The sequence below is a fragment of the Microcaecilia unicolor genome, chromosome 2 (genome assembly GCF_901765095.1).
Source record: "Microcaecilia unicolor chromosome 2, aMicUni1.1, whole genome shotgun sequence".
NCBI classification, from domain to species: Eukaryota; Metazoa; Chordata; class Amphibia; order Gymnophiona; family Siphonopidae; genus Microcaecilia; species Microcaecilia unicolor.
The window spans coordinates 11,885,432-11,897,205 of NC_044032.1; the positions used below are offsets into that span (position 1 = coordinate 11,885,432).

The window sequence follows — 11,774 nt, forward strand, 5'->3', positions numbered from 1 at the left end:
GGCATAGACTCATAGCCTCCTTGGCTAGAGGGGCGCTCTTGGTACCTCCCTGGCGGTTGATATAAGCCACAGCCGTGGCATTGTCCGACAGGACCCGTACAGGCTTCAACACCAGTACCGGGATGAACTCCAAAAACACCAACCGAATGGCTCTGAGTTCCAGGAGGTTGATAGACCACTTGCCTCTGCAGGAGACCAGAGCCCCTGCGCTGTCCTTCCCAAGCATTGGGCTCCCCAGCCCATCAAAGAGGCGTCTGTCGTGACGACAATCCACTCCGGGGTCACCAGAGGCATTCCTGCAGACAACTTGACTGTCTGCGTCCACCAGCTCAGCGCCTTGCGCACTGCTGGGTCCAAGGGAAGGCGCACAACATAATCCTCCGACATCGGAGTCCAGCGCAACAGCAGAGATAGCTGTAGTGGTCTCATATGAGCCCTGGCTCAGGGCACTACTTCCATCGTGGCCGTCATAGAGCCCAACAGCTGCACGTAGTCCGAAGCCCGAATAGGAGAGGCTACTAGGAACTAGTCCACCTGAGCCTGAAGCTTGACAATCCGATTGTCTGGCAGGAACACTCTGCCCACTTGGGTGTCGAATCGAACTCCCAGATACTCCAGGGACTGAGTCGGGCGCAGCTGGCTCTTCTTCCAGTTGATGATCCATCCTAGGGAGCTCAAAAGAGCAACTACCCGGTCCATAGCTTGCCGCACTCTGCATAAGAGGGGGCTCGGATCAACCAGTCGTCCAGATAAGGATGGACTTGTACTTCTTCCTTTAGCAGGAAGGCCGCTATGACCCCCATTACTTTGGAAAAGGTCCGCGGAGCAGTAGCCAACCCGAAAGGGAGGGCTCTGAACTGGAAGTGTCGTCTCAGGACTGTAAAACGCAGAAAGCGTTGGAGAGGAGGCCAGATGGGAATATGCAGGTACGCTTCCTAGATGCCCAAGGAAGCCAAGAACTCTCCTGCCTTCACTGCCGCTATAACAGAGCGGAGAGTCTCCACTTTCAAGGCCCGATTGACCCCTTTGAGGTCGAGGATAGGCCGGACAGAATCTCCTTTCTTTGGTACCACAAAGTAAATGGAGTAACGTCCCTTGCCAATCTGATTTTTTGGCACCGGAACGACCGCACCCAGGCGGATCAGGTTGTCCAAGGTCTGCTGCACTGCCACAGCTTTGACCGGAGACTTGCAGGGAGAGAGTACAAACCCGTCTCTTAAGGGTCGGCAGAACTCTAGCTTGTAGCCGTCTCTGATGACTTCCAGCACCCAAGCTTGTGAAGTTACTGTGGTCCGCTCACCCAGAAACGAGGACAGCCGTCCTCCAATCTGCACTGGGGCGTGGACCAAGGCCCCGTCACTGGGTACGAGACCCTGGGGGAGGACCGGAGGGAGCACCTCCGGGACGGCGGTCTCTGCGAAATGAATGCTGCTTGGGGGAGAAAAACCTCTTGAAGGAAGAGGGGGCAGAGGAGCCCGACCTGCCCGGGCGGTACCGACGGGCTTCCTGAAACCGTCCTCTGGAGGTACCGGGACGAGTACTAGCCCGAGCCCTGACCTCTGGTAACTTCTGCCCTTAGACGTGCCGAGATCGGTCACGATTTTGTCCAGCTCGACCCCAAAGAGCAGCTTGCCTTTAAAAGGCAATCTAGCCAGGCGGGATTTAGAGGCGTGGTCAGCAGACCAATGTTTCAGCCAAAGCCACCGCCGCGCAGAGACTGTCTGAGCCATGCCTTTAGCTGAGGCTCTCAAGACATCATACAGCAAGTCTGCCAAATAGGCTAGGCCCGATTCCAGGGCCGGCCAATCAACCCTCAAGGAATGATCCGAGGGGGAAGCCCGCTGCACCATAGTCAGGCACGCCCTGGCCACATAGGAACCGCAAACCGAGGCCTGCAAACTTAAAGCAGTTGCCTCAAAGGACGACCTTAAGGCCGCCTCCAATCTTCTGTCTTGGGCGTCCTTTAGGGCCGTGCCACCTTCCACCGGCAAAGCCGTTTTCTTAGTCACCGCAGTGATTAAAGAATCCACAGTAGGCCACAGATAGGCCTCACGTTCACTTTCAGGTAAAGGATAGAGGCGGGACATAGCCCTAGCCACCTTGAGGCTCGCTTTCGGGACATCCCATTGAGCCAAAATTAAGGTGTGCATGGCATCATGCACGTGGAAGGTTCTAGGCGGGCGCTTCGTCCCCAGCATAATGGCAGAGCCAACAGGGGCTGAGGGAGAGACGTCCTCCGGAGAGGAAATCTTCAAAATGCCCATGGCCTGCACTAACAGGTTGGGCAAATCCTCTGGGCTAAACGCGCTGCAGAGGGGTCATCCGCTCCATCCGAGCGGGGATCCGTCTCCTCCAAGGAATCCGCAAAGGACCGTTGGGAGACCTCAGACACGCTGCCCTCATCTACATCGGAGGAGACACAGTCCTCCAAGGCCTGGAAATCAACCCGAGGGCGTTTACCTCTGGGAACCTCAACCTCTTTATCAGAAGAGGGAGCAGGGGCAGCGTTGTGCATGAGGAAAGCCTGATGCAGCAGCAAAACAAACTCGGGGGAGAAACCCCCCAGACTGTGCACTTCCGCAGCCTGGGCAACAGCCCTAGACGCACCCTCAACCGGCGCTCGCAAGAGCGGGGGAGAAACATGCTGCGCATCCAAAATGGCGTCCGGCGCGACACTCCGCGAAGGAGCCGCGCGGGAAGAGCGGCGCTTACTTTAGCCGCTTTGTGCCCTCGCCCAAATTAAGGGCGTTCATGGCATTAATGTCTCCAACCTCAAGGGCGGCCCCGAAGAAGCCGTCCGAGCCGTGTGGCCGGCCAAGATGGCGGAGGCGAGGAGCGGGGGATGGGCGTTTATGGCGGGAAAAACCGCCACGCCGGAGGAAGGACCGGGACATTCATCGGTCACGAAACTGTCACCCAACAAGGGCGAATCAGGCTGTAAGACCCCCGCATCCCCTCTAGAAGCGCTCAAGCGATCCGGGGAGCGACCCTTTGCGCCCTCGCCCTCCGACGCCATATGCCACGAGGAGAAGAATCGGGGAACCCCCTGCCCGCTATAAAAAGGTAAAAATTACCTGCTTGCCGCTCCGAGCTGTAACGAACTGGTGTCCCAGTGAGTAGCTGCAATGAACGTTTAAATAAACGTCGAAATAAACGCCTTTAAGGACGTTTAAAATTTTTTTTTTTTTTAAACGGAGCCAGCGGGAGGGGGGAGAAAAGGAGGGACCTGGCACCACCAGGTTTGCACTTGCTCAAAAGAGCCCTCAACCCCAGGCCTCAACAAAACCTAAGGATTAGGCTTGGAGGCCTAGCCAGAGCTGCTGCTGTGTGTGACCACCACCTGCTGAGATAGAGAACATACTGAGGAGTTTCCGGCAGCACATGACCACATATAGGGAGGCAAAAGTTTGCTCTCTATCTCCACCTGCTGGTAGATGGACACAACCCACCAGTCTATGGATTGATCAGCTTGATGATATGGAATCACTGACTTTGCAATCTTGTGTCTCCATGAGGAACTCTCCTCCCTCCTTTCCTATAATATAATGGCATTCTGTTCGAATTATTTAACTATTAGTGTACATTGCCTTATCATCACACTGTAGCAGCAAAACAGAAGTACCCCATCCTAAGGGAGACAGAGAGATACATAGAGGAGGCCTACAGGAAAGTTGTACAGAAGTCCCACTTCCATCTGGCAGCCCCTGTGCTGCTCTGGAGGAGGGAGGTCTCCTAGAATGAGAGAATCGCCCTGCTGCAGTAGGACTTGCCCACCATGGGATGCAATATCCTTTCACACCGAGGATGTGTCTCCAGGAGCTTCTGCCTAGGAGAAAAAGGTTAGACAGCTGTTGTAGTTGGTGATTTGATCATTAGGCATGTAGATAGCTGGGTGGCTGGTGGGTATCATGATCACCTGGTCACTTGCCTGCCTGGTGCGAAGGTGGCATCACATAGATAAGATTTTAAATACTGCTGGGGAGGAGTCTGCTGTCTTGATACATGTGGGACCCAATGACACAGGAAAATGTGGGAAGGAGGTTCTGGAAGCCAAATTTAAGCACAGGTAGAAAGCTCAAATCCAGATCCTCCACGGTAGCATTTTCAGAAACACTCCCCATTCCACGCACAAGACCCAAGAAGCAGGCAGAGCTCAGCAGTCTCAACGTATGGTTGAGATGATGGTGCAAGGATGAGGGATTTAAATTTGTTAGGAACTGGAAAACATTCTGGGGAAGGGGGAGCCCATTCCAAAAGGATGGGCTCCACCTTAACCGGGATGGAACCAGGCTGCTGGCATTAACATTTATAAAGGAGATAAAAGCAGCTTTTAAATGAAAATTGGGGGGGGGGGGGGGGGGGGGGGGTAAGCAGACAGTCACTCGGGAGCACATGGTTTGGTGTGGAGTATCCTTTGAGGATACTACTGAAACAGGATCTTTAGGGAATCCCAATACAGAGGTTTTAATAATGGTGAAAGAAAGCCACGAGTGTTTAATGGGAGAACAGAATAAAGGATGCAAATTATCCCCATCAACTTCAAAGAAGCTTGTAGATGCAAGGAAAAAACACAATTTGAAGTGTCTATATACAAGTGCTAGAAGCCAAAAAAAATAAGATGGGAGAGTTACAATATATAACACTAAATGAGAAAGTAGATATAATAGGCATCTCAGAGACCTGGCGCCAGGAGGACAATCAATGGAACACTGTGTTATCAGGTACAATTATATCACAATGATAGAAAGGATCAAATTGAATTGGGAGAGGGGGCGTTGCTCTAAAGAGAGAATTGAGTCAAACAAAATAAATATTCTACATGAAACGTAAGTACTACTACTACTTAACATTTCTAGAGCGCTACTAGGGTTACGCAGCGCTGTACAATTTAACAAAGAGAGACAGTCCCTGCTCAAAGAGCTTACAATCTAATAGACAAGTGAACGGTCGGTCCGATAGGGGCAGTCAAATTGGGGCAGTCTGGATTCAATGAATGGTAAGGGTTAGGTGCCGAACGCAGCATTGAAGAGGTGGGCTTTAAGCAAAGACTTGAAGATGGGCAGGGAGGGGGCTTGGCGTAAGGGTTCAGGAAGGTTGTTCCAAGCATAGGGTGAGGCGAGGCAGAATGAGCGGAGCCTGGAGTTGGTGGTGGTGGAGAAGGGTACTGAGAGGAGGGATTTATCCTGTGAACGTACATAAAGAATAGCTATACTGGGTTATACTAATGGTCCATCTAGCCCAATATCCTGCTCCTAGCTGTGGCCAATCCAGGTCATAAGTAACTAGCAGAAACCCAATAGCACCATTCCATGCTACCAATCCCTGGGAAGCAGTGGCTTCCCCCATGCCCATCTCAATAACAGAGTATGAACTTTTCCTCAAGGAAATTGTTGAAACCTTTTTATTTTAAAGCCAGATACGCTAACCGCCGTTACTACATCCTCCAGAAACAAACTTCTACTAGTAAGGCAAATTTGCAGCCCTGTAGATAGCAGTGTGGAATCCTTGTGGATAGAAATTCCACGTGTAAGGGAAAGAGTATACTGGTAGAGATATACTACCGTCCGCCAGGACAGAAAGAACAGATGGATGAAGAAATCAGGAAAGCTGGCAAATTTGGCAAAATTATAATAATGGGTGATTTCAACTACCCCAATATTCACAGGATAAATGCTACATCAAGGAGTGCTAGGGAGGTAAAATTCTTCAATGTAATAAATGACTGCTTCTTGGAGTAACTGGTCCAAGAACTGACAAGAGGGGAACTATTTTAGATCCAGTTCTTAGTGGAATGCAGGGCATGGTGCCTAACAGTGTTGGATCTACTACTACTAATCATTTCTATAGGACTACTAGATATAGGCAGCGCCCTAGAGGGCTCACAATCTAAGTTTTGGTACCTGGGGTAATGGAGGGTTAAGTGACTTTGCCAGTGTCACAAGGAGCTACAGTGGGAACTGAACCCAGTTCCGCAGGATCAAAGTCTGTTGCACTAACCACTAGGCTACTCCTCCACTGCTGGGAAACTGTGACCATAACTTGATCAAATTTGAGCTGGTGTCTGGAGTGAAGTCACTTGAGGAGAGGGCTAATATGAGCATTCCGCCAGTGCCGTTATGCTCATATTAGCCCTCTCCTCAAGCCACTTCACTGGCTTCCTATTTTTTATTTTTATTACATTTGTACCCCGCGCTTTCCCACTCATGGCAGGCTCAATGCGGCTTACATATTATATACAGGTACCTGGGGCAATGGAGGGTTAAGTGACTTGCCCAGAGTCACAAGGAGCTGCCTGTGCCTGAAGTGGGAATCGAACTTAGTTCCTCAGTTCCCCAGGACCAGGGTCCACCACCCTAACCACTAGGCCACTCCTCCTATCCGTTTCTGCATACAGTTCAAACTCCTCTTATTGACTTATAAGTGCATTCACTCTGCAGCTCCTCAGTACCTCTCCACTCTCATCTCTTCCTACATTCCTCCCCGGGAACTCTGCACTTGTGGTCCACAAGATTATCTACAGCATAGTCCCAGGTTACGATAGACCTCATAGTACGTAAGTACATAAGTAATGCCACACTGGGAAAAGATCAAGGGTCCATCGAGCCCAGCATCCTGTCCATGACAGCGGCCAATCCAGGCCAAGGGCACCTGGCAAGCTTCCCAAACGTACAAACATTCTATACTACTACTACTTAACATTTCTAAAGCGCTACTAGGGTTACGCAGCGCTGTACAATTTAACATGGAAGGACAGTCCCTGCTCAAGGAGCTTACAATCTAAAAGACAGGTGTACAATCTACAGACAAGTGTACAATCTAAAAGACAGGTGTACAATCTAGAGACAAGTGTACAATCTAAAAGACAAGTGTAGAGTCAATCTGATAGGGCATACTATATTTCTCGAAAGGTTAGGTACTGAAAGCAGCATTGAAGAGGTGAGTTTTAAGCAGAGATTTGAAGATGGGTTGGGAGGGGGCTTGGCGTAGGGGTTGAGAAAGATTGTTCCAGGCATAGGGTGAGGCAAGGCAGAATGAGCGGAGCCTGGAGTTGGCAGTGGTGGAGAAGGGTACTGAAAGGAGGGATTTGTCCTGTGAGCGGAGGTTACGGGCGGGAACATAGGGGGAGATGAGAGTAGAGAGGTAGTGAGGAGCCGCAGACCGGGTGCATTTTGTTTAAATGCTCCCTCTTGTAGACCTCCTTCTGACTCTTTCCCACGGGGGACTAAAGGTACTTATTTCATATAACAGGTTCTGTATAGTTTCTCTGACCTCCATTGTCACCCAATCACAAGGGGGTCTGTTCTGGGGTGACATTAGGAGCCGTAATTGAAAACTAATTCCCATAACTACTGCTTTCTGTCTTTCTGGATCTAGGTATACTCTGGGTCATTTATGTTCCCATATAAGACCTATTAAAAATCTGTCTAAGTTTCTCCAAAGACTGAGTGTCACTTGTATGTGATCTGCCTTGTAGGCTAAATAAATGTAAGGTAAAGAGAAGATAGAATCAATAAAAATAGAGGCAGAGATAGGTTTAGATAGATAGGTACATTTTATTTCTTACCCAAAGACAAGTCTTCAAGTTGGTACAAATACAGACATCAAACAGATTCTGGGTTCATCTGCACAGGGCCCTACCGTCTGAGAGAAGCGTTAGGGAAGACTCCGACACTAAGGCAAAATCTCCCCTCTTTTATACACAAACCTCTCCATAGAAGTAAATGGTGAGATACCTTGCTCTCAATTTCTGAGATGATACTTTCCCACGCGGTCTTATCAGCATGTTTTGGGAACAAGTTCTTTTTCTCATCTCACGGTCGAGATGCCAGTTTCACATCTCCCTGTCGCAATACTTTTCACACCATCTTATGAACTCTGTATGACCTCTGTATTATTTTATACAAAAATTATAAGCTCCATTTTATTCATCTGATCCATCATTCTTTCATTACAAGTGCTGTATTTGATTTAAAAATTGTACCAATTTGTGGCAGGACTCATTGTTCAGACCTGCTTTTTTCAGATTCTCAAATATTAAATCATTTACTTGTTGTTTGGCCTAGTCAGTACTTTTTCAGTTGTTTTAGGCTGCATAGCTTTGGCCATCACTATTCCAGTGGTAGCCTTAAAGCCAGGCCATATATTAACAATTTGTAGGTAAGGAGGAGAAGCTTGAATTGTATGCGGTATCTGATCGGAAACCAGTGGAGTGACTTGAGGAGAGGGGTGATATGAGTATATCGGTTCTGGCGGAATATAAGACGTGCGGCAGCGTTCTGAACAGATTGAAGGGGGGATAGATGGCTAAGTGGGAGGCCGGTGAGGAGTAAGTTGCAGTAGTCAAGGCGAGAGGTAATGAGAGCGTGGACGAGAGTTCGTGTGGTGTGCTCAGAGAGGAAAGGGCGAATTTTGCTGATGTTGAAGAGGAAGAAGCGACAGGTCTTGGCATGTTATTCCTGGAATTGTGGGTTTTTCCCAAGTCCATTTAGTAGCGGTTTATGGACTTGTCCTTTAGGAAACCGTCTAACCCCTTTTTAAACTCTGCCAAGCTAACCGCCTTCACCACGTTCTCCGGCAACGAATTCCAGAGTTTAATTACGCGTTGGGTGAAGAAAAATTGTCTCAGATTTGTTTTAAATTTACTACACTGTAGTTTCATCGCATGCCCCCTAGTCCTAGTATTTTTGGAAAGCGTGAACAGACGCTTCACATCCACTTGTTCCACTCCACTCATTATTTTATATACCTCTATCATGTCCCCCCTCAGCCGTCTCTTCTCCAAGCTGAAAAGCCCTAGCCTCCTTAGTCTTTCTTCATAGGGAAGTCGTCCCATCCCCACTATCATTTTAGTCACCCTTCACTGCACGTTTTCCAATTCTACTATATCTTTCTTGAGATGCGGCGACCTGTTTTCCATACCTTTCCTAATAATACCCTACATTCTATTCGCTTTCTTAGCTGCAGCAGCACACTGAGCAGAAGGTTTCAGTGTATTATCGACGACGACACCCAGTCCCCTTTCTTAGTCCGTAACTCCTAATGTGGAACCTTGCATGACGTAGCTATAATTCGGGTTCTTTTTTCCCACATGCATCACCTTGCACTTGCTCACGTTAAACGTCATCTGCCATTTAGCCGCCCCAGTCTCAGTCTCGTAAGGTCCTTCTGTAATTTTTCACAATCCTGTCGCAAGTTAACGACTTTGAATAACTTTGTGTCATCAGCAAATTTAATTACCTCGCTAGTTACTCCCATCTCTAAATCATTTATAAATATGTTAAAAAGCAGCGGTCCTAGCACAGACTCCTGAGGAACCCCACTAACTACCCTTCTCCATTGTGAATACTGCCCATTTAACCCCACTCTCTGTTTCCTATCCTTTAACCAGTTTTTAATCCACAATAGGACATTTCCTCCTATCCCATGACCCTCCAATTTCCTCTGTAGCCTTTCATGAGGTACCTTGTCAAACGCCTTTTGAAAATCCAGATACACAATATCAATCGGCTCCCCTTTGTCCACATGTTTGTTTACTCCTTCAAAGAATTGAAGGAAATTGGTCAGGCAAGATTCTACCAACCAGAAATAGAATCGGATCATCACGATCATACCTAAACCTACATTACCCAAACTGTAAAGGCCTAACATATAAAACAACTTACGCATCTAGCATAAGCGCACAACTATGGAATGGACTCTCAAATGCTGTGAGAACAATTCATGACCACTTGGAAATCACTAAAAACTCACCGCTTCAAAAAGGTCTATCCCACAGACCAACGTAAATCCTCACACCCAGCAACACTGCATAACTAATGATCGTACTAGTCAATTTATAATCTTCACTTCCTTTGATCATATGACGCCTGATCCACACCTACGTCATCTGAACACAACATAACTTACACAGTAACATAGTAGATGACGGCAGAAAAAGACCTGCACAGTCCATCCAGTCTGCCCAACAAGATAACTCATATTTGCTGCTTTTTGTGTATACCCTACTTTGATTTGTACCTGTGCTCTTCAGGGCACAGACCGTATAAGTTTGCCCAGCACTATCCCCGCCTCCCAACCACCAGCCCCTCCTCCCAACCACCGGCTCTGGCACAGACCGTATAAGATTGCCCAGCACTATCCCCGCCTCCCAACCACCAGCCCCGCCTCCAGATCTTGACTAAGCTCCTGAGGATCCATTCCTTCGGCACCGGATTCCTTTATGCTTATCCCACGCATGTTTGAATTCCGTTACCGTTTTCATTTCCACCACCTCCCGTGGGAGGGCATTCCAAGCGTCCACTACTCTCTCTGTGAAAAAATACTTCCTGACATTTTTCTTGAGTCTGCCCCCCTTCAATCTCATTTCATGTCCTCTTGTATTTGTTATCAACTAAATTGGCAAATGCCTCTATGGTACTATGTAGGCCACATTGAGCCTGCAAATAGGTGGGAAAATGTGGGGTAGAAATATAACAAATAAATAAATAAATATAAATAAATCTCTCTTATCTGCACCCTTCTTCTCCACTGCTAACTCCAGACTCCGTTCCTTTTATCTTGCTGCACCATATGCCTGGAATAGACTTCCTGAGCCAGTACGTCAAGCTCCATCTCTGGCCGTCTTGAAGTCTAAGCTAAAAGCCCACCTTTTTGATGCTGCTTTTAACTCCTAACCCTTACTCTCTTGTTCAGAACCCTTATCTTATCATCCTCACTTTAATATTCCCTTATCTCTTGTTTGTCCTACTACTACTTATCATTTCTATAGCGCTACTAGACGTTCGCAGCGCTGTACATCTGAGAGACAGTCCCTGTATAGAATGTTTGTACGTTTGGGAAACTTGCCAGGTGCCCTTGGCCTGCATTGGCCGCTGTCGTGGACAGGATGCTGGGCTCGATGGACCCTTGCTCTTTTCCCAGTGTGGCATTACTTATGTACTTAGGCCAGACAAACAGGGCAAACAAGAGCTAAGGGAACATTAAAGTGAGGATGAAATGAAAGAGAATATCACAGCCAAAAGAGCATCTTTCAAAGGATGGAAAAAGGATCCAAATGAAGAAAATAAGAAGCAGTTTTTTCTATTTTCTTATCTTCCAAGTATAAACATAAAATAATACGAGTCAGACGGACGGACGGTCAGAGCGAGCCCCTCACCCGCACAGCCTCCTGCTGAGTCTGGTCACACATTGTCTCCTCCGGTCGCCTCAGGCTCCGTCTTCAGCCTCGGGAGAAACAGAGAATAGTAATAATAATAATAACACCATTAATGATAATAATCCCTCTCCTGCCGCGGTGTCTCTCTGGGGATTATGCGGAAATGTTTCCTTCCCACGCAATTCTGGGAATAATTCCAATGCTATAATTTATTAATAATGCTGCAGGATTACTCCGGGCTTTCTGCAAATATTTTGCTTCCGGTTCATGTCAGAATCGAAGTTTAATGACAGGAGGAGCCACTATGACGTCAATGAGCTGAAGCCATTCCTCCCGCTCTGCCGCCATATTGGTCAGAACAAACTATTGCCTTCGGAATGCAAAAAGGTAATCAACAGTAATAAAATAAAACATAGAAAAGATGATTTTTTCTTAATTTGACTAACTTAATACATTTTATGATTAGCTTTCGAAGGTTGCCCTTTTTATCAAATCAGATAGGAAAAGAATAGCAACCATGTGAGGTTTTATTAATTGTTAGGTTTTTGCATCCTTTGTGTTAGGAGAGGAATGTTAACTGCAGTTGGAGAGGGAGAGGGGGGGGTCTGTGGAAGGGAAA

General features: G+C 47.7%; 1 protein-coding gene across 2 annotated transcripts in view; it reads right to left on the reverse strand.

Annotated features, from left to right (window-relative positions):
* Positions 1-11,400, reverse strand: part of LOC115462769 (zinc finger protein 501-like) — a 32,421-nt gene extending 21,021 nt beyond the window's left edge. For both annotated transcript variants that reach the window (XM_030192754.1, XM_030192755.1), the window contains exon 1: positions 11,156-11,400. In XM_030192754.1, the coding sequence (XP_030048614.1) occupies positions 11,156-11,188 (33 nt within the window). In that variant the 5' untranslated portion in view covers positions 11,189-11,400. The remainder of the gene's footprint in view (positions 1-11,155) is intronic.
* Between the last annotated feature and the right edge of the window lie 374 nt (positions 11,401-11,774).